General features: G+C 57.0%; 2 protein-coding genes and 1 pseudogene across 6 annotated transcripts; 1 reads left to right on the top strand and 2 right to left on the bottom strand.

Annotated features, from left to right (window-relative positions):
• Positions 1 to 8,174: 8,174 nt before the first annotated feature.
• Positions 8,175 to 11,163, top strand: LOC144577314 (alpha-mannosidase 2C1-like). The gene is made up of 3 exons (XM_078333837.1): positions 8,175 to 10,351; positions 10,507 to 10,846; positions 10,923 to 11,163. Exons 1-3 carry the CDS (start codon positions 10,207 to 10,209, stop codon positions 11,047 to 11,049), a joined length of 612 nt encoding a protein of 203 aa, XP_078189963.1. The 5' UTR covers positions 8,175 to 10,206; the 3' UTR covers positions 11,050 to 11,163.
• Positions 11,164 to 11,912: 749 nt separating this feature from the next.
• Positions 11,913 to 18,961, bottom strand: LOC103790969 (endonuclease 8-like 1; annotated as a pseudogene). The gene is made up of 10 exons (XR_013520846.1): positions 18,582 to 18,961; positions 17,361 to 17,816; positions 14,584 to 14,702; positions 14,428 to 14,491; positions 14,119 to 14,218; positions 13,053 to 13,180; positions 12,679 to 12,706; positions 12,475 to 12,534; positions 12,128 to 12,293; positions 11,913 to 11,983 (listed from the first exon to the last, which is right to left on the bottom strand). The product of XR_013520846.1 is annotated as an endonuclease 8-like 1 (transcript).
• Positions 18,962 to 19,067: 106 nt separating this feature from the next.
• LOC144577315 (COMM domain-containing protein 4-like) lies at positions 19,068 to 23,749 on the bottom strand. 4 transcript variants are annotated; one of them, XM_078333841.1, is made up of 9 exons: positions 23,522 to 23,707; positions 22,997 to 23,090; positions 21,206 to 21,277; positions 20,919 to 20,984; positions 20,712 to 20,751; positions 20,246 to 20,374; positions 19,996 to 20,076; positions 19,461 to 19,637; positions 19,068 to 19,373 (listed from the first exon to the last, which is right to left on the bottom strand). In XM_078333841.1, the coding sequence occupies exons 2-9, from the start codon at positions 23,045 to 23,047 to the stop codon at positions 19,333 to 19,335; spliced, it is 657 nt and encodes a 218-aa protein (XP_078189967.1). In that variant the 5' UTR covers positions 23,048 to 23,090; positions 23,522 to 23,707; the 3' UTR covers positions 19,068 to 19,332. The 4 variants fall into 4 exon arrangements, with proteins under 4 accessions (XP_078189967.1, XP_078189965.1, XP_078189964.1 ...); XM_078333839.1 differs by lacking the exon at positions 20,246 to 20,374 and having other exon boundaries at positions 23,704 to 23,749; XM_078333838.1 differs by lacking the exon at positions 20,246 to 20,374 and having other exon boundaries at positions 23,522 to 23,714.
• Between the last annotated feature and the right edge of the window lie 824 nt (positions 23,750 to 24,573).

Below are 24,573 nucleotides of genomic sequence, written 5' to 3'. Positions count from 1 at the left end.
TGATGTGTAACGCAGGCTGTCTTATTCCTGTTTGTAGTGTCAGTGTCAGGTGCTCATTTAACCATTCTTTAAATGTTTCAAATTACTGGGAACAAACCACTTTCCAGGGTGGTTTGTTTCTTTTGTTTTTGTTTTTTTTGTTTTGTTTAGTTTCCTTTTTTCTTTATTTTACTTTAAGTTCTGGGTTACATGTACAGATCTTGCAGGATTGTTACACAGGTATGAGCATGCCATCTTGGTTTGCTGCCTCCCCCCAGCCCCGAGTCACCTACATTAGGTATTTCTTCTAATGCTATCCCTCCCCAATCTCCCCACCCCCTGCTATCCCTCCTCTAGCTCCCCCACCGCCTGACAGGCCCCAGTGTGTGATGTTCCCCTCCCTGTGTCTGTGTGTTCTCATTGTTCAACACCCACTTATGAGTGAGAACCTGCGGTGTTTGCTTTTCTGTTCCTGTGTCAGTGTGCTGAGAATGACGGTTTCCAGTTTCATCCATGTCCCTTTAAAGGACATGAACTCATCGTTTTTTGATGGCTGCATAGTATTCCATGGTGTATATGTGCCACATTTTCTTTTTCCAGTCTATCACTGATGGGCATTTGGGCTGGTTCCAAGTCTTTGCTCTTGTGAATAGTGCTGCATAAACATACATGTGCATGTGTCTTTATAATAGAATGATTTACGATCCTTCGGGTATATACACACTAATGGGATTGCTGGGTCAAATGGTATTTCTATCAGATATTTATTTCTTTATTTTTTTTGAGATGGAGTCTTGCTCTGTCAACCAGGCTGGAGTACAGTGGCACTGTCTTGGCTCACTGCAAACTCCTCCTCCCGGGTTTAAGCAATCCTCCTGTCTCAGCCTCTGGAGTAGCTGGGATTACAGGCACCTGGCACCATGCCTGGCTAATTTTTGTATTTTTAGTAGAGACAAGGTTTCACCACGTTGGCTAGGCTGCTCTCAAACTCCTGACTTCAGGTGATCTACCCGCCTTGGCTGCACAAAGTGCTAGGATTACAGGCATGAGTCAACGTGCCCAGCCTGGATGAACTCTTTAGAGATGAAGAACTGAGACTGGGTGTGGTGGCTCACACCTGTAATCCTAGCACTTTGGAAGGCCAAGGTGGGTGGATCACTTGAGGTCAGGAGTTAAAGACCAGCCTAGCCAAAGTGGCAAAAACTCCATCTCTACTAAAAATACAAAAATTAGCCAGGTGTGGCGGCAGGCACCTGTAATCCCAGCTACTTGGGAGGCTAAGGCACGAGAATCTCTTGAACCCAGGAGGCGGCGGTTGCAGTGAGCAGAGATCGCACCATTGCACTCCAGCCTGGGTGACAAGAGTGAGACTCCACCTCAAAAAATAAATAAATAAAGAGTATTCCATTGGTGTTATTGTCCCAATATCCTAAAAATAATGATGGTCTGTGGCTTTGAAGAAAATAATGCATTTGAGAAGTAAAATCATTAGGTGCAGTGACTCACACCTGCAATCCCAGCACTTTGGGAGGCCGAGGTGGGAGGATCACTTGAGCTTGGGAATTTGGGACCAGCCTGGGCAACACAGCAAGACCCCACTTCTGGGGAAAAAAAAAAAAAGTAAAATCAACTGGAGTCTATGCTAAAATCCTGGAGGGAAAAAGTACCTCACTTGAGCTCTGTGTCCATGCCTGTTCTCAAACCCAAAGCAAACTCCTCAAGAAAGCTCCATCGGAGAGAAGGCCCAGTTCATCTCTCAGACGCAGGAAGGCACAGCACACTCAGGAGAGCTAGGGAGCCCCGGTCTGAAGCTGGAGACAGTCCTGTCCCGAGATCCCGAGACTCAGCAGACCTGACCTGCCCTGGACATCACATATTGAGAGAGAAGACAAAGCCCTGCCTGAGGGCTGCAGTCTGAGGAGAAAATTCCCTGCTCTGAGAGACGCATCTGAGGAGGGAGATGCAGCCCAGCCCTCGGCGTCTCAGCAAAACTCACCTGTTCTGAGATCCCTTGTCTGAAAGCGGAAACACAGCTTTGTCCTGGGAGGGACCACGGACATGGCGCTGCCCCAAGGGGCCAATCTGAGCAGGGAGGCGGAGTCCTCTGAGATCTCTCAACTGAAAGGAATATGGCTCTGTCATGAGCAGCCCAGCCCTGAGAATCTCAGGAAAAGAAGTTGGCCCTGTCTGAGAGAGAAACACGGCTGGCCCTGGAAGCTCCTATCTGAGGGGACATGGCCCTATTCTTTAGAGCCCCTAGACTGCCAGCAGGCTCATGATGCACCCTGGTGTCACATACAAAGACTCCCAGCAGGCCAGGCTCCAGGGCTCACACCTCTAATCTCAGCACTTTGGGAGGCCAAGGCGGACTGATCACTTGAGGTCAGGAGTTCAAGACCAGCCTGGCCAACATGGCGAAACCCTGTCTCTAGTAAAAAACAAAACTTAGCCAGGCATGGTAGTGGGTGCCTGTAATCCCAGCTATTCCGGAGGCTGAGGCAGGAGATTCACTTGAAACAGGGAGGCAGAGTTTGCAGTGAGCCGAGACCACAAGCAGGCATTGCCATACTTTGCCCCTCTAAGCTGCAGCAGGGCCCAGGTCCCTGAGGAAATTTCAGGACAGATCTGAGGTGGCTCCATGGTCACCAGATGATCACTGCCCCATCTGACTCACCGTGGTCTGGAGACGGCCTGAGCTGCTCACGCACACCTGGCCAATCTTTAACTGGTTGGCCTGGAGTTTCCCACTCGCCAGAGCCAAGGTAGAAGGAATTAGAGACTTTGCTCTACTGTTTGTCATCCTTGCCCCCTACAGCAGGCAGGAGGCACATGGGGTCAGCCTTTTCTGTTTCTTCCCAGGAGGCCATGGACACACGTCATCTCAGGCTGTTCTCTTAACAGCCACAGGAGATGGACACTGATATACCCACTTTAGAGATGAGAAGCCTGAGGCTCAGGAAGCACAAGGAGGACCCGGGTGGTGGAGGGACTCAGGACTGTGCCATTTACCCTCTGCCACCTCCAGGGTCTCTTCCCTGCCCGTGTCTCTCCTGAGTCAGGACTGGCTGGCTGGGACAGGACAGCGTGGAAATGCAACATGACTAAGGAAAGGCATGGAGAGTTGGAAAGAGCTCTTGGCCAGAGGGCTAGGAGAACTGCGCCCGGGTTCCAAGTGTGGGTGACCTTGGGCAAGCCCCACCCATCTTCAGCCTCCTCTGAGGTCTTCTCCAGCACCATTCGCCTGAAGCTCGGGCCTCTGACAATGCCCCCTGCTCTGCCAGCCTTGCTTAATAAGGCTGTGGGCAAATCCAGTGAGGCTCTGGCAACCCGTGAAGTGCAGTGCACCCAGGGAGGGTGATTTTTGGCTAAGATGATGGAATGGAAGATGGTGGAATGGTGGGAAAAGCCTTGAGCTGGGAATCCCATCTCCACTTCACAGGGAAAATCAAGAGACTTCTCTAGTCCTCCTTGTCTGTCCAGTTCAGAGCCTCAGCTCCCTTGCTCTCAAGCATCTGCCACCAACCAGATACCAAATTTTTTTTATACCTTAGCACAGGTCTATTTTTTTTTAAGAGATGGGGGTCTCCCTCTGTCACTCAGGCTAGAGTACAGTGGTGAATCATAGCTCACTGCAGCCTCGGACTCCGGGACTCAAGCAATATTCTCCTGCCTCAGTCTCCTGCCACTGTACCGAGCTCGTTCAGCTCCTTGAGAGAGGAGTTTGATTGGCTCAGCTCATCTTTTTCAGCCAGGCCACACAAGTCAGAGGTCACAGTCAGTCAGGGTCCCCTTGGAGCAGTGTTTACTGCCACAGCCAACAGGGTCAGGGTCACAGCATCCTGGCTACCTCAGCCCAGGGCCCCTGCACACCCCTCCTTACACCCCCACTGCAAAGAAAATCACCCATGGGTTGGGCACGCCTCTAATCTCAGTACTTTGGGGTGCGGAGGCAGGCAGATCACCTGAGGTTGGGAGTTTGTGACCAGCCCGACCAACATGGAGAAACCTTGTCTCTACTAAAAACACAAAATTAGCCAGGCTCGGTGGTGGTGCATGCCTGTAATCCCAGCTATTGGGGAGGCTGAGACAGGAGAATTGCTTGAACCCGTGAGGCAGAGGTTGCAGTGAGCCGAGATCACACCATTACACTCTAGCCTGGGCAACAAGAGTGATAGATATTGGGGGTAGGATTACAGAGACGGGTGATCACAGAATCAGCAGGCAGTGTTGGTGTGATGTTGGTGGGGAGTCTGGGGTGCTGGAGAGCACAGAAGAGGTGCTTACTCCAGCTGGGTTGGGGGGATTCCAGAGGCTTCCTGGACAAGCTTGCAGTGTTTGAGTTTGATGGGGTATCCACGTTTTTAACAGGCTCCTGAAGGTATTGATTCTGATGTAGCTGAAGTTTTGGGATCACAGAACAAGGGCTTTCTCTGCTGGGCCAAGATGTAGGGTAGGGTGTGAGAAGTTTTGGGCTGGTAAAGAAGGAACTGCAGCCTGGGGGTCAGGACAGCCTACAGCACCTCTGGCAGGACAGCTGGCTCCATTCTGGGAGCTGTGCCCCTGTTCCCAGTAATCCATTGAGTGTGTGTAGGGGCAGGGTAGTCCCTGCTGCCTCTTGTAGGATCCTCTTGGGGGATTAGATACCCCCAAGAGGACTGAGGCTATTCCGGGCCCTGGAGCCTCCATTTCCTGACCTGTGTCATTGGTCTTATAGCACTGCCGGCCTCCTTTCCCCAGCCCCTCCTCCCACCTCGCTGGAGTGAAGTGACCATTCAGGAAGGACACCAGGGGGCCCTTCATGGTGAAGGGCCTGGGATGGGAGTGGGGCTAGGTGACCCTCTGGATTCCCAGCCTGGGCCTGTTCAGCCTTGCCGCTCCCTCTACCCTCCACCCCCTCCCCATCTAGCCTGGCTTTGGCCCTTCAAGGAGACCGTGAGGAAATGTGCCCAGAGCTGGGTGACCGCCCTGCAGCTCATGGAGCAGAACCCTGAGTTCATCTTTGCCTTCTCCCAGGTCAGAGGGACAGCTGCAAGAGGAAGGGGAGGCACGTACCCCTCCCTGGAGCTCCACAGGCCCCGAGGGCTTCCCAGGCCTGGGGGCAGTGCTGCTCCTCACCCTCAGCCACTCACTGGGTCCCAGATGCTTGGCCCTGGGTGGGGCCCTCGTCCCTCTGGGCCCAGCTCCCCTCAACCTGCCCACAGGTGCAGCAGCTGGAGTGGGTGAAGAGCCACTACCCCGGTCTGTACTCCCGCCTCCAGGAGTTTGCCTTCCGTGGGCAGTTTGTGCCCGTGGGGTGTACCTGCATAGAGACGGTAAGCGCACTGGGCATCCCTCAGCCTTGAACCATGTGACGATGGCCTTCCCTCAGGTGGCCCCAGCCCTCCTGCTTTGCTGGTGACTCTGCAGGCCACTCAGTTCCCCTCTAGGGCAGGCTGGCTCATTAGTCCCTGGGATGTCACAGCCCTGGAGGTTGCATGGCCTAGTCCCAGGCATCCCCTGAGGCAGATGGCCAGTCAGGCCTGAAGGACGGGCACTTTCTGAGGTCTGGCTGGAGCTGGCGTGTCAGAGCAGCCCTGGCTTCTCCTGCAGGGTTGGGTTGGCCTGAGCGCCCCCTGCTCCCCATCTGGTGCTGACCTGTGCTGCCTCCCACTTCCTTCACTCCAGGACGGGAACCTGCCCAGTGGAGAGGCCATGGTGAGGCAGTTTTTGCAGGGCCAGAACTTCTTTCTGCAGGAATTTGGGAAGATGTGCTCTGAGGTAGGCCGAGAGCTATTGCAGCAGGCCGTGAGCAAATGGGGCTGGCGTGCGGCTGGAAGTGCTGAGGGCTGGGGCCGAGGGGAGGCCGCTGGGAGCCCCAGTTCCTGTACTCCAGGACCTTCTTCCCCACAGTTCTGGCTGCCGGACACCTTCGGCTACTCAGCACAGCTCCCCCAAATAATGTGTAGCATAATCTGTAGCATCAGGTGCTTTCTCACCCAGAAATTGAGCTGGAATTTGGTGAACTGCTTCCCGGTGAGCAGGCAGGCCCCTGGGGGGTCAGGGTCAGAGTGGGCCTCAGACCCACATGGCCCATTTGCCTCTTTTCCTTTTTGAGGAGTTCCAGAGAGACCACCGAACCCTCCCCCACAGACAGCAGGTCACACAGCAGGTAGGGGCAGGACTGAGTTTGGAGATTGCACCTCTGCCTCAGCCCTGACTCTGGCCTCTCCACCCTGCCTCTGTTTCCCTGCAGGTAGCACCATACCTTTTTTTGGGAGGGACTGGATGGCTCCCATGTACTGGTCCACTTTTCACCTGGCGACTCATATGGGATGCAGGGCAATGAGGAGGTGAGGGGACGCCTAGGGTGCTGGGGTGGGGGCAGGCTGGAGAGGGCTGGCTTGCTCCAGGCTGACCCACGCCAGCCTGCCCTCACCTGTTCAGGTGCTGAAGACCGTGGCCAACAACCGGGACAAGGGGCGGGCCAACCACAGTGCCTTTCTCTTCGGCTTTGGGGATGGGGGTGGCGGCCCTACTCAGACCATGCTGGACCGCCTGAAGCACCTGAGCAATACGGATGGGCTGCCCAGGTCAGGCCAGGCCTTGGCTGCCATTCAGCCCCATCCTGGGCCCTTGCCAGGAGCCCTGCCTTCCCTCAGACATGGGGCCCACCCCTCCTCTGGACCTTGTCCTGTTCCAATCCTAGACCATGGGCTCCTCCAAACTTCCACCCTGAGGTTGGGGGGAAGCTGAAGGTGGTAAGGGCTCCAGCCCACCAGAGAGAGAAGCTCTCCTACAGCATCCGGGGCTGGCAATGTGTGGACGGGGAGCTTTCTGGAGTGGCTCCTGTGTGTAGGGGCTGGATCCTTTTTCTGCTCTGGGGTGGAAGAGGGGGTAGCCATGTGGTCTCCAAGGCTGGGACACCCAGGCTTGTGGTCTCCTCAGGGTGCAGCTCTCTTCTCCAAGGCAGCTCTTTTCAGCGCTGGAGAGCGGCTCTGGGCAGCTGTGCACGTGGGTCAGGGAGCTCTTCCTGGAGCTGCACAATGGCACCTACACCACCCACGCCCAGGTCAGGGACTGGCTGCAGGGCCATGCAGGGAGGGTGTGGCATTGATCTGCAGATGGTCAGAGAAGGCAGCAGGGGACAGAGCCCAGGCCAGACCTAGGAGAAGAGGTTCATGTTCCAGGAAGTTTGGAGGAGAGAAGTCCAAGAGCTGGGTTGGCCACAGAAGCGTGGACGAGGCAGCGTCTCTAAAGAAAGAGGGGTTTGGGCTTCAGGGAAGAGATGGAAAGCATTTGAGGCAGGTCACCTGCCAGAGGCCTTCTTCATGAGGCCCCTGGGGAGTCCCCAGGGATTCTGAGCATGGGAGGGCTTTGGAAGGTGTCCTGGGACCCTTAGGCAGGCTCCAGACTGATCTTCCCATCCCGGGCTCAGATCAAGAAGGGGAACCAGGAATGTGAGCGGAACCTGCACAACGAGCTGCTCAGCAGCCTGGCCCTGGCCCGCAGTGCCCAGTTCCTATACCCAGCAGCCCAGCTGCAGCGCCTCTGGAGGTCAGCCTGGTTCTGCCCCTGCCGCCCACCTGACTGCTCACAGCAGACACTTCTGTAGCTGCCCCTCCCAGCCTTTCCATCCCTGTCCTTGGCCCCTGCAGGCTCCTGCTTCTGAATCAGTTCCATGATGTGGTGACCGGAAGCTGCATGAGATGGTGGCAGAGGATGCCATGCGCCACTATGGTTAGGCTCACTCCTGCCCACTCTCTCCAACCCCAGGGCTGAGCCTGGAGTGTCTCCTCTGTGGGATACTCATGGGCCCATTCCAGACCTGTTGCCCACCCATGACCAGCCAGTCTCTCCTCAGACATTCGTTCCCGTGGCAATACACTGCTCAGCAATGCGGCCACAGGCTTATGTGCCGGGGAGCCAGGTCCCGAGGGCCTCTTCATCGTCAACACCCTGGCCTGGAAGCTCACCGAAGTAATGGCCCTGCCCAAGCCGGGTGGGGCCCACAGCCTAGGTACGAGCTGAGGGGAAGGGGTACTACTGTGGCAGGAAGGGTGGATGTGACAGATCAGGCCTGGGATACCCCTGGGGGTCTGTGCCCTGGGTGCCCCAGATTGGAGAGTAGCAGCACATCCTCCACCACCCCACCCCTACCTGTGTAAGCTTTCCGGAAGGTCAGGGAGGCTGCACTGATGCCCAGGCCTCACCCCTAGCTCTGGTGACAGTGCCCAGCATGGGTTATGCCCCTGTTCCTGCCCCCACCTCACCGCAGCCCCTGCTGCCCCAGCAGCCTGTGTCTGTAGTGCAAGAGGTGAGTCCTGCATGCCCTGGGGGCAGGAGCGGTGCTGGGATGCCTTCTAACCCAACCGGGGTCCTGAGTTCCTCTTCCTGGAGCAACTGGTGAGGCGGGGCTGGGGCTGGGGCTGGGGCTGGGGCGGGAGGACTTTTGGTATGGGAAGCCCCTACAAACTCAGCCTCAAGGCCTCCTCTTGCAAAGACTGATGGCTCCGTGACTCTGGACAATGGCATCATCCAAGTGAGGATGGACCCGACTGGCCGCCTGACGTCCTTGGTCCTGGTGGCCTCTGGCAGGTGCCAACTCGTCACTGCCCTTTCCCAGTGCCTGGCAAACAGATCCCAGCCTGCTTCCTCTCTCCCATGGCCACAACACTGCCCACAGCAACCCACCAGTGGGTCTGTGCTGGAGCCCACACATGGGGCAAGGCAGGCTGGGCAGTAGTCCCCTGTCTGCTGGGTCTGCTCACTCCACCCTACCCCACCAAGTGCAGCTGGAGGGAACGAAGTCAGATGGTTGTAAGCACCAATCCCATGTCCTTCCAGGGAGGCCATTGCTGAGTGGCCGTGGGGAACCAGTTTGTGCTGTTTGATGACGTCCCCTTGTACTGGGATTCGTGGGACGTCATGGACTACCACCTGGAGACACGTTACAGGCTGGGCAGCACGTGGGGATGGTGGAGGTGTGGGGAGCACAGGCTGCTCTGGCTCAGTGTGTCCACCCTTCCCATAGGAAGCCTGTGCTGGGCCAGCCAGGGACCCTGTCAGTAGGCACCGAGGGCGGCCTGCGGGGCAGCGCCGGGTTCTTGCTACAGATCAGCCCCAGTAGTTGGCTTAGCCAGGAGGTCATGCTGGACATTGGCTGCCCCTATGTCTGTTTCCACACTGAGGTAGCAGGGGGGTAAGGGGCTGGCTGTTTTCCCCAAGCATGCTTGGTAAGGAGGGAGCAGCCCCAGGCTTTGGTGGGTCTCTTCCTTCCCTTACTCCCACCCTCCATCCCGCTCCCAGGTACACTGGCATGAGGCCCACAAGTTCCTGAAGGTGGAGTTCCCGGCTGGTGTGCGGAGTTCCCAGGCCACCTATGAGATCCAGTTCGGGCACCTGCAGCGGCCCACCCACTACAACACCTCTTGGGACTGGGCTCGATTTGAGGTCTGACATGGCAGGGTGGGGGTGGCCTTGGACTCCTCCCTGGCTGGGGAGGAAGAGGATAATCAACATTTGCCGCTTCCTAACATGTGCATTGTACTAAACACTTTACATTGGCTGGGCGCAGTGGCTCACGCCTGTAATGCCAAGGGAGGCCAAGGCAGGCAGATCACCTGAGGTCGGGAGTTCAAGACCAGCCTGGCCAACATGGAGAAACCCTGTCCCTATTTCAAGCAAAAATTAGCCAGGTGTGGCACATGCCTGTTATCCCAGGTACCTGGAATGCTGAGGCAGGAGAATCACTTGAACTCGGGAGGCAGAGGTTGCAGTGAGCAGAGATTGTACCACTGCACTCCAGCCCAGGCAACAGACTGAGACCCTGTCTCAAAAAAAAACCAAAAACACTTCACATTTAATTTGATACTCATGATCACTTGGTGAGGTGAGTACTATTATTTATTCCCATTTCTCAGATAAGGAAACTGAGGCTTAGGCAGATATGGTGACATGCCCAGGGCCCCCTAGAGTGGGAGCTGGAGTTGAGTTGTGTGGTTCTAGAGCTTGCACCCCACCAAGTGACAGGAGCTCTGGAGTCTGGGAGCAAAAGGAGAGGCGCAGGGCCAGCACGTGTGTCTCGGATCTGCCCTCAGGTGTGGGCCCAGCGCTGGATGGATCTGTCAGAGCACGGCTTCGGGCTGGCCCTGCTCAACGACTGCAAGTAAGGCGTGTCGGTGCGAGGCAGCATCCTCAGCCTCGCACTGTGAGTGGGGTACCCACCAGGCCTGGGAGCTGGCAGGGGACATGGGTCTTCCCGGCTGCAATTCCACCAGCTTCAGCCTGACCCCTACCGGCCCTCCTCACCCCAGCTTGCGGGCACCTAAAGCCCCAGACGCTACCGCTGACATGGGGCGCCACGAGTTCACCTATGCACTGATGCCGCACAAGGGTGAGTGCCGGGCACGGTGGGGCCTTCCTGCAGCCCTAGGCACCTCTCTGCTCTTCTCTGAGCACAAACCCCAGCAGCCTGGCTCCCTGCCCTCCTAGGGACATGGGAGGGAAACCCCCATTCTCCACCAGCATCACTTTCTGGTCATATCCGAGGCTCTTTCCAGGATGCTGGCGTTATCCAAGCTGCCTACAGCCTCAGCTTCCCCCTGTTGGCTCTGCCGGTCCCGTGCCGAGCGCCCGCCACCTCCTGGAGTGCCTTTTCCCTGTCTTCACCCGCTGTCGTGTCGGAGACCGTCAAGCAGGCAAGGGGTGGGACGTGTCGGGGGTGGGGTCCCGGACTGGGCGCCCCCTCGGCCTCGCCCACCAGCCACATCCCTCTGCAGGCTGAGAGCAGTCCCCAGAGCCGCTCGCTGGTCCTGAGGTTGTATGAGTCCCACGGCAGCCACGCGGACTGCTGGCTGCACCTGTCACTGCCAGTTCAGGAGGCCATTCTGTGAGTGGCGCCATGAGGTGGGGGTGGGGGTAGGTCCTGCCCTGGCAGAGCCCTCATGGCCCCTCCCATTCTCCAGCTGCGACCTCTTGGAGCGACCAGACCCTGCTGGCCACTTGACCCTTTGGGAGAACCACCTGAAGCTCACCATTTCTCCCTTCCAAGTGCTGTCCCTGTTGCTCGTGCTCCAGCCTCCGCCACACTGAGTCCCTGGGGCTGGGGTCTTTTTTGTGGAAGGCTTTGGGGACTCCTAATTTCTGCTTCCCCAGCCTAAAACAGGGATCAGTCTCTTCTTGTGGAATAAATTCTTGGATGAGAAACCTGCTGGTAGCCACTGCCCGCTCCTTTTAGGGCCCATCCTCAGGCTTTGGGTGGGGGTGGGAAGTCTGGGGTGGGTTGGTTTTCGGTGGGTAGGGGCAAGGTCCTAAGGTACCTGTGTGTGGAAGGTCTGGGTTGCAGCCCCCACAAGAGACACTGGGGACCCTGAGTGACCAAAAGCCAATGAAGAGACCATGCGTGGAGAAGCTCCTCCCCTGTGCCTGCAGGCAGAGGGCCCGGGATTGGGGAGCAGCTGGACGGCAGGTTCTGCCTGGCTCCTGCCAGGATGGGAGAGCAGCCCTGGACCCTGGAGAATCTGGAGTGGAGGAGCTGTAGCTCCCAGGCTGCCTGGGGCCAGACACCACCTCTGAGGGGCTGTCTCTGCAGAGGCACACTGTCCTCTGACAGCCAGAGCCTTGAGGACTAGCATGAGGGCTGTCTGCCCTGTGAGGAGGTAGGTTTCCTGTCCCCAGGCCCAGACAGCAGGCCTTCCTACCTGGCCCGCTCAGACCAAGAGGTGCCAAGAAGTTCACATTTATCAGTTTATTAAAAATACAGCATTTTTCACATGAGCTTGAGGGATGTGGAAGGTGGGGTGCAGTTAAAAACATCACAGCTGTCCCGGGAGCAGCCGTCGGGCATTTGCACCTTCTAAGAATTCAGACACTGCCCACTCCTGAGAATTCAGACAGACCCCAGATTCAGGGCAAGGCAACAAGAAAGGGCGGGTGCATACAAAGAGACCCTCCTGCTAAGAGGCTGAGGTCCCCTCCAGTTCCAAGGATGGGGTGTCAGCCTTGGCCTTCCGAGGTCTGCGCTGGCCTGGGGGAAGAAGAGGTGAGATGGTCAGCTCAGACTCCGGGGCTGCCCTGACAGCCTCTCTCCCAGCTTCATTCACGGGCTCCTAGGCTGCCATCCCATCCTCTCCTGTAGAGCTGGCTGCTGGGGATGCTGAGGAAAGCCTACCAGAGGCTGCCTGTTGTCCCTTCCTCCTCCCCTTCTTGGGGATTTTGGGAGCCTCTGGGTCCTGCTGGAAGCTGGTCGCCTCAGGCCTCTGGGTTGCAGTTCTCTCAGGAAGGTCTCTCTTTGCCCTTCGTGTCCTGGAAGGGGCCTTGCTTGGAGGTGGACGGTCCTGGATGGAGGAGGCACGGGTCCCTAAGGGGCTCTGCAGAGGTTGGTTAGGACTCGCCACTCCCCCACCCTCTTAGGGTAAGGCAGCTGCCTGGGGGGCGAAGCCAGGGGGAGGAGGAGGTGGGACGGGGGCAGCCAGGGCAGGAGTACAAGGGAGGAGGCGGCGGAGCAGGCAGCCATACCTCCACTCCGTCCTCAGGACAGCTGTGTGGCCTTGGGTTTCTTTTTTCAGGACTCGCCCCCTGCAGGACACTGATGTTGGAGTTGGAGGGTCTTGTCCTGCCCCGAGGGGGGGACTCCCAGGGTTGCAGGGGGATAGGGTAGAGAAGGGTGTTGTAACCCTAAGTCCTTTCTGCTCTCAGCCTATTACATTAGGAGTAGCTTACCTTTGGGTGTCAAGTGTCCAGGATCCCCCTAAAGTGGGACGGGGATAATTCAGCCTGCATTGGCTCAGGGGCAGTATTCCTGGGAGAGGCAGGACTCACACACACCCTTCCAGATCAGTGTAGCTTCTGCCCTAGGAAGCCTCTAGGACCTCCCCCATGTCAGAGTCCACATCAGCAAAGCTGCCCTGCCCTTAGCTACTTTGACTGGCTGCGAACCTGGGACACAAGGGAGGGGAGTGGCATGACCCTCAGGAACAGTGTGGTCCTTGTCTAGACAGGCCCCAAGCATCTCCACCCCAGTTCTTGTGACCCCAGGTTTCATTTCCACCCATCAGCCTCGTGGGGTCTCTTTGCCTGTGTGAACAGGGCCCAACCTGGAACCAGATGGTGCGGCCATGCTGGTCCTGCAGGGAGCTCATGCCCGGCATGCCATAGCACGGGAGCCAGGTGCAAAAAGGGGCAAAGTCCCTCTCCCCGCTCTCTGACCCGTAGCCTTTGCCCCCTGTGGGACAAAGGAACAGGCAGAGATCAGAGGGCAGATGGGTTGGGAGAAGCAGGGAGGCTGGTTAGACCTGGCCCAGACCTCAGCTACACAAGCTGATGGACTGAGTCAGGGGCCAAACTCCCTCTGGTGATGTGACCTCAGCTGGTGTCTTCCCACTCAGCCACGACTTTCCCATCCTGGAGTGGGGTTAAGGATCCTTGTCCTGGCCCTACGCAGTGACTCACACCTGGAATCCCAACACTTTGGGAAGCTGAGGTGGGAGGATCCCTTGGGGCCAGGAGTTCAATACAAGCCTTGGCAACATAGGGAGACCGTGTCTCTACAACTTTTTTAAAAAATTAGCCTAGTGTGGTGGTGTGGGCCTGTAGGCTGAGCCACTTAGAGGCAGAGGTCGGAGGATCACTTGAGGCCAGTGCAGGCAACATGGTGAGATTCTATCTCTACCAAAAATGTGTGTGTGTGTGTGTGCGTGTGTGTGTGTGTGTGTGTGTGTGAATATATAAAAGAATCCTTGTCCTGTCTGTCTCATGGGTTGAGGAAACACATTTTTTTTTCTCAGACGGAGTTTTCGCTCGTTGCCTAGGCTGGAGTGCAATGGCCTGATCTTAGCTCACTGCAACCTCTGCCTCCCGGGTCATGCCTAGCTAATTTTTTGCATTTTTGGTAGAGACGGGGTTTTACCATGTTGGCCAGGCTGGTCTTGAACTCCTGACCACAGATGATCCCACCCACCTCAGCCTCCCAAAGTGCTGGGATTACAGGCATGAGCCACCGCACCCAGCCAGGAAACACTATTGACAAGTGAGGCCTAGTCCACTGAGTAATAGCTAGGGCTACAAACGTCCAAGCCAGTGAATCAGGCCCGAAGAGGGACACCTGCCCCAGGGTTACACAATAATTTGCTCCAGCAGAGGTCATTCCATCTTTGGCCTCACCCAGCTGGACCACTTCCTTGGGCACTGAGTGGCACAGCTCCAGCAGGTCAGGGCTCTGCAGCTTGGCCTTGATCTTCTGGCTCAGGGTCAGCTCCAGGCTCTGAGGAAGGGGCAGGGGCAGGACCTTTCTGTCAACGGGGTCGTGTAAAGGCAGCTGACCTTCCCTCTGAGCTTGGCAGGACCTTGGGCCATTCATCCCCTCCCCATCCCCGTTGTTGAACTAAGCTGGGGACACCTGACCCCACTTATCCGCTAGGCAGCCCGCGTGGACACCAGTGTGGCAGCACGTGCTCCATCCCTCGGGCTCACCGGCCTGGGCTGCTGCAGGGCCTCCAGGACCGAGCGGGCCTTCTCAAAGGGAGGGGTCTTCAGCCTGGAGTGGCTGTGGGGGAAAGCCATGCTAGGCAATGGGGAATGTGGACACACCTGGCCCACCCGTCTCCATGCCCATGCCTGCTTGCTGACCGGTACAGGATCTCCACCCACAGATAGTTGCCAATGCCATTGAAGAACCTCTGCTCCAGGAGCGCCCCCAGATGGGCCGGTCAAAGGCCTTGTCTGATAGGTTTTGTAGCACATTCTCCCTGGAGGGATACAGTCTGGGTGCATAAGAGGACGGGGACAGGGGCTCAGAGAACTTGTTTCTGGGTACAAGGGGAAGGAAGCTGGGAGTTCCAGAGTTTCCTCTGCTCCCTGCCTTGGTTTTCCTGTTAATTGGGAACATATGGGATTAAAATTCATTGTGAAAGGATGGCTGGGTGAGGTGGCCCACACCTGTAATCCCAACATTTTGGGAGTCCGAGGCTGGCACATCACTTGAGGTCAGAAAGGCAGCCTGGCCAACATGGGGAAACCCTATCTCTACTAAAAATACAAAATTAGCTGGGCATGGTGGGAGGTGCCTGTAATCCCACCTACTTGGGAGGCTGAGTCAGATCACTGGAACCCGGGAGGCAGAGGTTGCAGTGAGCCAAGATTGCATGATTGCACTCCAGCCTGGGCAATAGTGAGACTCCATCTCAAAAAATAAAAACAAAAATAAATTCATTGTGAAAGGCGAAAAATGCTGATCAAAAGTAACGCGAGGCTGGTGTGGTGGCTCACACCTGTAATTCCAGCACTTTGGGAAGCTGAAGCAGGAGGATCCCTGGAGACCAGGGGACCAGCTTAGACCACAAGGAAGGCCACATCGATACCAAAAATTTAACAAAGTAGCCAGGGGCTGAGTGATGTGCCCTGGTGGTCCCAACTACTCAGGAAGTTGAGGTGGGAGAACCACCTGAGACCTGGAGGTTGAGACCACAGTGAGCTGTGATGGTGCCACTGCATTGCAGCCTGGGCAACAGAGGGAGATCCTGTCTTAAAAAAAAAAAAAAAAAAAAAGCAGCATGCGGTTGTATATGAGGTTGTGTGTTTATCACTGCAGACTCCTCAGGACATGAGAACTTTGTCCACAGCACCTCATGTCTGCAGTCTGGAGCTCCCTGTATAGGACTGGTGGTGGGTGAGACTACATGTGGGTTTGCCATTGGTAGGGTCCACTCTTCTCAGGATCCTGGATGTTCTCTGGCTCTGTGCAGCAGATAGGTGAGGTACCAGTGAGGGCCCTAGAACCCCCGCCCCACCTCCAAGGGCCATGGGTCTCCTCCCCACCATGAAGAGGATGCACATCTTGTTTCTTTGAGAGAAAGGGTCATGGCAAGACTGACTGACTGATGGGTGTGATGGGTGGGCCAGAAGACAGAGTCCTGGGGTGAAGGTACAAGGGTTTCCTGGGAGGTGCCCTGATTCCTGAGGGAAGCCAGTCACCACACACCCCAGCGGAAGCACTAAGGAAACAGTGCAAATGCTCTCACTGTTTGAGAGAAACGTCAGTTAACTTGTGGCATGACTCCCCAGGAAGGCAGAGGTGGGAGGAATCCAGGACCAAAGACTGAGGTTTCCCTGGAGATGTGCGTGGGGTCTGGGGAGGCCAGGAGTCCACTGCCTTCGAAGGCGTCGGAGACATCCCCGAACCATCCCACAGGCATCCATGTCTCCTAAGGGCTAACTAACAGCACCACGTCCCCCAGAAAGGGAGAAGTCCACTCCGGGCCTCTGCGTCTCTTGCCAGTTGAATGCTCTTCCTCTGGCTGGCTCATTCTCATCAGTCAGGCCTCAGCTCACCTCCCTAGAGTGGCCACTGCCAGTAGAGCCCCACCCTCGCCCAAGTCATCCTCCACCTCCTTCACCTGTTGGGTTTTCCTCAGGCATGCATCTGCCCGTTTCTCATTCCCCTACCCTATCTGAACATCAGTTCTGTGGGAGCAGGGACCACATTCATCTTGTTCACTGCTGTACCCCGAGCCCTTAGAACAAGGCCTGTCATGAAGCAGACTCATATATGTTTCCTCTTCAGAGGAAAGAAGCTGTCAACACTGCACCATCTGAGGTGACCTGCATCACATCCCAGGTGGGACTGTGACACCCTCCTGCAGGCAGGGAAGAGGCACAGAGGAGACCACAGGACACAGACCAGTGGGCAGGCAGGATGTGGGAGACCACAAACCCAAGGTGGAAACGTGTCATGAGGCAGTCCCCTCCCCACCCCCTTGAAACAATTCTGCTCAGCCTCTTATGTTAAAGCCCCTCCACCTTCTCAGCCTCCTGGGAGCCCTGAGAGGTACTGTGGCATTGAGGGTGGGAGCCCCAGCTTCTCTGACACTACCTGGCCACCTGTCCTCAGGGCAGTGCCGACCCATCCTCCGCTTGGCTTTCCTCTCTCCTTCCCCATCACTTAGTTTTTGAGACAGAGTTGTTGGAGTACAGCGGTGCTATCCCGGCTCACTGCGACCTCCACGTCCCTGGCTCAAGCGATTCTCCTGCCTCAGCCTCCTGAGTAGCTGGGATTACAGGCAAATGCCACCATGCCTGGCTAACTGTTGTATTTTAGTAGACACAGTATTTCACCATGTTGCCCAGGCTGGTCTCCACCTCCTGACCTTAAGTGATCCACCCGCCTCAGCCTCCCAAAGTGCTGCGATTACAGACGTGAGCCGCCACACCTAGCCCCCAATTAGTTTTGAGTTTCCTTATCCACTGGCTCGGGGAGCTGACCCAGGACAGGGACACTGTCTTGATCTACAGATAAGGGGACTGAGGCCGAGAAGCAGCAGACCTTGCCCTTCATTGGCCAACAAGGCAGTAACAGAGCCAGGTGTGGAGCCCGTGACTATGCTCATCACACCTGGTGCTGACCCTACCTGAACTGCTCGTACTCCTGCAAGACGCAGGGCCCGCGGCCCGGCTGCCACTTGCCCCCAAGATCCCAGTGGCCAACCCGGCGGATGTCCACGAAACACAGGGCGAGCTGGGGGCTGGGCAGAGCCGTGTAAAAGCTCGGGTGGGCGTGGCGTAGCAGCTCCCCGCGGGGAACCAGCTGGAAGGAGCCAGACATGCCCAAGCAGAAGACCAGGGCCAGCGGCTCCTGGGGGGGCTGGGCCCCAGGCAGGGGGCTGAGAGTCAGGCGCAGCTCCTTGTCACGTGCGGAAGCCGAGATGCGGTAGGCGCTGCTCTCAAAGGGCACCTCGGGGTTGCAGCTGACGGGGGACTTCTCCACGCAGCCCCCGAACACCAGCGCCCTGCAGGCCTCGTTCACAAACTGGCTGGCCAGGTGCAGCTCCGGGCCCTCGGGCATCCTGAGGGAGGGTGGCGGAGTCCTGTCGGGAAGGAAGGCAGCAGGATGAGCCCGGCATGGACCTTGTGAGGTAGCGGCGGTCAGCCCCATTTTTAGAGAACTCGGAGGGTCGGAGGGGCACGCGGCCAGCTGCGGCTGGCGGGGAAGTGCGGGCCTGGCCACCGCCCCCAGTCCCCTCCCGGGACAAGAGCCTGGAAAGCCCAGGGCACTGGGAGCCGGGCGGCTAACCGCTTCCTTCCGTGAGCTTTCGGCACGTTTAGAGGAAGGTTCCAACCCGTGCGTGGCCGCGGCTCCCGCCCTGCTTCCTCCGGGTTCCCCTCACTCACTGGCTCTTCTCATCTCCGCCTTGGCCCCCCGCTGTCCCTCTGTCCCGGACACTTAAGGGAGCCTCCCCTCCGCACTCGCTGTCGCTTTCTCCAGGCCCTCCCACCATCTGAAAGGGCCTTAGGGTCGTGTGGCCACCCCTCCCTGCGCCCCCACCCCACCAAGGACACGCCGGATCTGTCGGCACAGGACGGAGGAAGAGCGCGCAGCCCGGCCTGGCGCGGGGGAGCTGTCGGATCGGACGCTCGGCCGCAGCGAGCCCGGGGCCTGCCCCACGGGCCGAACACCCCCGCGGCCACCCCCGGGCCACGACGAAGTGGGGCTGCTACGGTGCGCTGGAGCCACCCCCGCGGCTCCGCACAAGGAGAGCGGGCACCAGGAAGGTCTCCCGGAGCTCTAGCCCGGTCCTGGCGCAGGTTAAGGACCCGGGGCAGCGTCTACTGCCTGGGGTGGGGGTATCCACTCCTGACCTTCGCCCTAACCGATTTGCCTCTGTCGCTGGGCAGTTCCGGATGGGACGCGAAGGTGTGCCTCCAGTGGAAGGGGGCACTTAGCCATGGGAGATGCCGTTACCTCGCTGTCCCCGCACCTGGGCGCCGACCTGGGCCTGGGGCCCTCAGGGCTTGTTTTGAGGGAGAACTTAAGGCTCCAGATTCCTAGTTTTGGGGAGGAGCGGTGCTCTAGGGCCCGCCCTCCCCATGCTCCCGCTGAGACCTCGTCCTCGGTTAATCCTGGCTCCTCTTCTCCTCACATTTGGGAGCCAGAACCCTGATTTTCCTCTCAACAGACAAGCAGATGCATTTCAGTGCTCAGTCTGCCTCACCTGTGGCCTGCCTCGATCAGCAACTGACAAAAGAAAATGAGTGATGGACCAAGGAGGCCGGTAGGTCACTTTCATTTCTCTCACAAAAGCCCTTGATCTGAACCCAAACAGAAACCCCTGTACACATTCCTTTTGCTTCTGTTTATTTTTCCTGCTTACGAAAACGGCCAGCAACTGCCTTTCAAGGGAAGGGAAGGTAATGTTGGGAAAGGTCCTCACGAGCCCTAAACTGAGCTCTCAAGAAAGAAGTGAGGCTACCGGGGATCTGGGAGGCTAGAGCCCAGCTAGGGCCCCAGTTTCCTAGAAGCAGGGCACCTCCTGAAGAGCAGTGCAGACGGCATGACTCCATATAGGTAAGGTGGCTCCACACAGGCCTGTAACTCCCTTCTCCTCAGCCCAGGGAGCTCATCAGGGTCTGGGCCTGCTTCAGCTCTGCAGAGGGAAGAGGTGGGCAGGTGGGAGGCAGTCAGGCAGGATCTGGGAGGAACCCTTAACCCTCCAGGAGTAGCTGAGCCTCACCTGCCAGGAGGACCTGGAACTTGTCTGCTGAGAGGGACACAGCAACAGGCTGGGCTGGGGTACCTGGGACAGCTGCCACCTCCAGGCGCAGGTGCACCATAGGCTCTTCCACAGACTGCAGCAGGCTGGAGCTCAGGGTGTAGTCTACCCGCCAGCCCACACCTGCCAACCTATTTGCTGGGAGACGAGGTGGGTGGCTCTCAGGATCAAAGGCAGGAAAGCCAGTGGCCCTCAGCCCACACCCTGGCTCAGCCCTCAACCCTGCAAGGCTGTGTGGCCTCGAAGAAGCTCCCATCTCCCTGACCCAAGCTCAGAACAGGGCAGGTGCCCAACAGTCAGGAGTCTGGATCACGTACAGCAGACCTCAATGGCAAGAAACCTTAGCTGGAGTCAAGAGAACCAGGGCCAGGCCCCAGCTCTGCGGCTGCTCAGTATGTCACCTTGGTTAAGTCGTCTCCCTAGAGCTAGCACTTTGCATGCTGCATGCCCCTTCGAGAATGAGCCTGGAGCCTACCCTGGCTGGCCTCATACTTACTGCGGAGGCTGCAGACCCGCAAGTGCTTCTGCAAGGGAATTTGCTTCTCCTCGTAACAGCGGCACAGGCTGGCCTCGTGCTCTGCAGGTGGAATGGAGGAGCTCTGGAGGTAGCAGGTGGGGGCTGGGCTCGGGCTGCTCAAAGGCAGGTCTCAGGCTCCTGGCCCAGAAAGGGCAGGGTACAGCTCAGGGTCACAGGGCCTGGTCCGCTCTCTAGCAGCCCTCGGCCCACAGGCTGCCCAGCTGCCCACCCACAACCCGTACCTTTGGGCAGCCCAGCTGCTGCAGTTCACTGGACAAGGATTCGCCATCAACACTGTGCTTGGCCGCACTGGAGAAGATGCTCAGCACTGCCACTGTGGCCTTCACATCGCCTGACTCTGAGGGACCCATGGGAGAGGCAGGGGGTGTCACTGTGGCCCCAGCCACCTCCCTATTGCCCTATTATCTTCAGCTCAAAGCCCACAGGCCTCCTGAGCCACAGGCACTGCTACTACTGCCCCATGAGGAGCTGGTGATGGGGAGTGTGGGGGGTCGGGTTGGGAGTGTGGGGGGTGTCAGGTTGGGATTGTCGACGTCTTTCTTTCCCTCATGCTCTTCCACTAGGGAAGGTAGGTTAAGGACGCTGCTGGGAGAGATGGGTGGGCCCCTCTGTACCAGGAACCATGCTGAGTTCCCAGGGTTGCCGAGGACCTGTGGACTCAGCAGGGTACTCACCAAACTTGGTGTCAGCCGTGAGCTTCAGGATCTTCTCATACTATGGGGAAAGAGATCCTATAAGGAACAGACAGGCTGGAAAGAAGGATGGAAGATGCCCAGAGAGGCTGAGAGGATGGGTCAGCCGTCTCCCTGGGCCTGGTGAAGAGTTTGAGGGCACTGTGGGTCATAAGGTCGTGGGCAATAGGGTGCTGGGTCTTTACTCACATCAGTCCCCTGTCCCAGCAGCTCCTTTAGTACCTGGCTGCAGAGCAGCCGCAACTTCACAGAGGACTGGAAGGGAAGTCCTCTTATCAGCCAGGCTGTCATACCTCACCCCACCTTCCTAGGCACTGGCTCAGAGCAGGCCAGCCGCTGATCAGTATCACAAGGCATTGTAGCACAGGCTGAGAGCACTGAGGTCCTAACCCCAGAGAAACCTCACCATCCTCTACACCCACAATCCCCAGCCCCAACACCCCTCCTCCACCCAGAGTAGACCCTGTGCACTCAACCATCTTGGCCAGCGTGCTGATCTCAGCCAGGACCCAGTCGGGACAGTCCAGATCGCCACAGAACCGGAACCTCTGCAAGGGAGGGAGGCAGGTCATCAGGCTGGAGGGAGGGCTGAGGTGTGGCCAGGATCCGTGTGTGTCTCCCACAGTGCTGCCCAGCACAGACCCCTGGTCCCTGTCACAGATGAATACCCTCTGGCCACTTGTTCTCCCCTATCACCAGGCTGTTCAGTAAACTCTGCCTGACCCGCTTTGCCACCAAACCCTGCTGAGGTCTATTGCAGGCATTTATCTGCTCAGCGAACATCAACTGAGCGCCTTCTCTGTGCTAGCTCCCACTCTAAGGGCTGGGGGTACAGCAGGGGATAAAACAGAGTCCTGGGCCTCACAGACACGAGGGACCTCTCTCCCCTCTTCCCCAGATCCACACAGCTCCAGCCACTCCAGCTTCCCTGCTGCTGCTCAGGGACACCAGCCTTGCTCTGCCTCCATGCCTGCTGCACTCTGCGTGGCTTGCTATCCTTTATTTCATCCCAGCCTCTGCTCAAGTGACACATCATCAGACAAGCCCTTCTTAAACAAACAAACAAACAAACAAAAAAACACGCTCATGGCTGTAATCCCAGCACTTTGGGAGGCTGAAGCAGGTGGATCACCTGAGGTCAAGAGTTCGAGAACAGCCTGCACAACATGGCAAAACCCTGTCTCTACTAAAAATACAAAGATTAGCCAGGTATGGTGGTGCGTGCCTGTAATCCCAGCTACTAAGGGGAATGGAGCAGGAGGATTGCTTGAACCTGGGAGGTGGAGTTGCAGTGAGCTGAGATCCTGCCACTGCATTCCAGCCTGGGCAACAAAGCTTGACTCTGTCTCAAAAGAAAAAAAAAATTTTTTTTAATTAGCCAGGCATAGTGATGCATGCCTGTGGTCCCAGCTACTCAGGAGGCTGAGGCAGGAGAATCGCTTGAACCCAGGAGGTGGAGGCTGCAGTGAGCCGAGATCAGCCACTGCACTCCAGTCTGGGCAACAAGAACGAAACTCCGAATCAGGGGAAAAAAAAAAAAAAAGAAAGAAAGACGGAGTCTCTCTCTCTCTGTTGCCCAGGATGTAGAGCAATGGCATTATCTCGGTTCCCAGCAACTTCTGCCTCCCAGATTCAAGCGATTCTCCCGCCTCAGCCTTCTGAGTAGCTGGGACTACCGGCATGCACCACCACCCCTGGCTAATTTTTTATTTTTCATATGGAGTTTCACTCTTCTTGCCCAGGCTGGAATGCAATGGCTCTATCTCAGTTCACTGCAACCTCTACTTCCTGGGTTCAAGTGATTCTCCTACCTCAGCCTCCCGAGTAGCTGAGATTACAGGCATGAGCCACTGCACCCAGCTAATTTTGTATTTTTAGTAGAGACAGGGTTTCACCACGTTGGCCATGCTGGTCTCGAACTCCTGACCTGATGTGATCTACCCTCCTCAGCCTCCCAAAGTGCTGGGATGACGGGTGTGAGCCACCGCACCTGGGAAGACTGGCCCTTCTTGATCATACTTCCTAAAATAGCCCCTCACACAAGGAAATTTTGGGGCCAGTCGATATGCTCATTATTTTGATTGTGGTGACCCAAGAGCCAGGAAGATTTGGTCTTTACTTGTCCAGCCTCATCTTTCACTAACCTCCAGATGACACTCTCCCAGCTATATGACATGCATTCATTGCTGGGGAGCCATGCTCTCTCTCAGACCTAAGTCTCTGCACATGCTGTTCCCTGTCTGAAGACACACGCCTCACACCCTTACCTCCCAACCCCTGGGACAGAAACTGTGCTTCAGCCAGCCAGCTCCTGCCATCCCCCTTTAAGGTTGAAGTCATCCTCAGGAAGCCGCCTTAACCCTACACACAAGGCGCAGTTAGGTCTCTGTCCCTAGAGCCTTAACTATGACTGCCAATTCCCTCGGCAGCTGAGGTCCTCCCAGTGCCCAGCACACTGCATGGTATAGACGCGGCGCTCAGAACGTACGGGTGGGTGGGTGGGTGGATGGATGGATGAGTCTCAACCCAAGTACTACTACTTTCTGGCTCTGGAAGGAGCGGAGCGGCTTCCCAACAGTATGGAAGAGGGAGCCTGATTCTAAGCACGCTCCTGTCCAAGTCCCACAGCAGGGGTGGGGAAGTGGGCGTCCTTGGAAGGTCCTCTTGGGGCTGCGGAAGACCTGAAAGGACTCCAGCTCCAGACAAGCCCCAGTTCCTGCCCCGGGAGGCAGGGGCCCTTCCGTCCGCCAGGGAGGCAAGGGGACTCTAAGCCGCCGGCCGCGCTGTCTTACTCGCCCGCGTCGCGGGAACCGGCGGCGGCGGACTTTTCTCTACCAGACTCGCAGTCCTCACGCCCGCACACCCTGTGTTTGCGGAGAGGCCAGTGGAGACAACCTCCCCCGTTTCCGGAGCCACCGGCGCCCCCTCATTCCCGCTCCAGCAGCCCAGGCCTCGCTTCACCCCGGTGCCTCACCATCGCGCCAGGAAGCCCGCCCCGGGTAATTCCTTTTTCCGCTCGCGCCGGGTCAGCTGATTCCACCGTCACTTGACTTGGAGTCACGGCCTCTGGGTGGGCGGGGCCTGCTCGAGTGTGGCTGGGAGCGGACCGCCGCCCCCTGGAGGTGGCGAGGGCGAACTGCTGCGTCTCCTCCGTCTCCCAGAACCCTTCCCGGGAAAAAACCGGCGCTAACCGGCAGTTTAACAGAGGTCCGAATGCAGGCATTAGGAAAGACCGCGGAAGTTATTTCATTTAACTTAAGCGGGTCGGATCCCGGGAGCTAGGGTTCCAGGTCATTGCCATGTTTTCCACTATTAAGCAAATGCCATTATGCACAGCTGCGGGCTGTGGCAAAAGACGTATTTTGAAAACTTGAAATATACACATACAGAAAACTGTATATATTATAAATGTAAACTTTTTAAGTTTTCATAAACTGTAGACCTCACATAACCAGCACCCAGATTAGGAAATAACCAGATATCTTCTTCAAGTGTGTGTGTATTTTATTTCATTTTGATGAATCCTCTAAGCGCCTAGGGAAAAGGGCTGTCATCATTTACATGCTCAGGAAAACTCCCTACGACTTCGACATCAATAGAAGCTTATCTTAATGTTTGCCCATGGGATGGGGAAAAGAATCGGTTGCTTACATTGCAGCGGTAGTCTGCTTACGGGTGACTTGGAGCAAATGAGTAGTCTACAAAAAGTTAAGTTTCCGACATTGATTTGAACAGGCAAAAACAAAAAGACAAAACAACAAAAATACATTAGAGACTAGCCTAATAACCAAAGAAGAAATCGAATTCGGTCGTCGCTTAACAACCTCAAGATATTGGTTTCAGG

The sequence above is a fragment of the Callithrix jacchus genome, chromosome 8, assembly GCF_049354715.1.
Source record: "Callithrix jacchus isolate 240 chromosome 8, calJac240_pri, whole genome shotgun sequence".
NCBI classification, from domain to species: domain Eukaryota; kingdom Metazoa; phylum Chordata; class Mammalia; order Primates; family Cebidae; genus Callithrix; species Callithrix jacchus.
The sequence above is the reverse complement of the archived record's forward strand: the minus strand, read 5'-3'. Positions and strand labels throughout refer to the sequence as shown.

Excerpts from the sequence above, each read along its gene's own strand:
- LOC144577315 (XM_078333841.1), bottom strand. The coding sequence starts at position 23,047 with ATGGCAGGAGCTGGCTGGCTGAAGCACAGTTTCTGTCCCAGGGGTTGG. Across the intron at positions 20,985-21,205 it reads TCAGCACGCTGGCCAAGATG|TCCTCTGTGAAGTTGCGGCT; the intron begins GTTGAGTGCACA and ends CTTCCCTTCCAG. Across the intron at positions 20,077-20,245 it reads CCCAAAGGTACGGGTTGTGG|AGCACGAGGCCAGCCTGTGC; the intron begins GTGGGCAGCTGG and ends TTCCACCTGCAG.
- LOC144577314 (XM_078333837.1), top strand. The coding sequence starts at position 10,207 with ATGGGTCTTCCCGGCTGCAATTCCACCAGCTTCAGCCTGACCCCTACC. Across the intron at positions 10,352-10,506 it reads TGCACTGATGCCGCACAAGG|GCTCTTTCCAGGATGCTGGC; the intron begins GTGAGTGCCGGG and ends GTCATATCCGAG. Across the intron at positions 10,847-10,922 it reads CCAGTTCAGGAGGCCATTCT|CTGCGACCTCTTGGAGCGAC; the intron begins GTGAGTGGCGCC and ends CCCATTCTCCAG.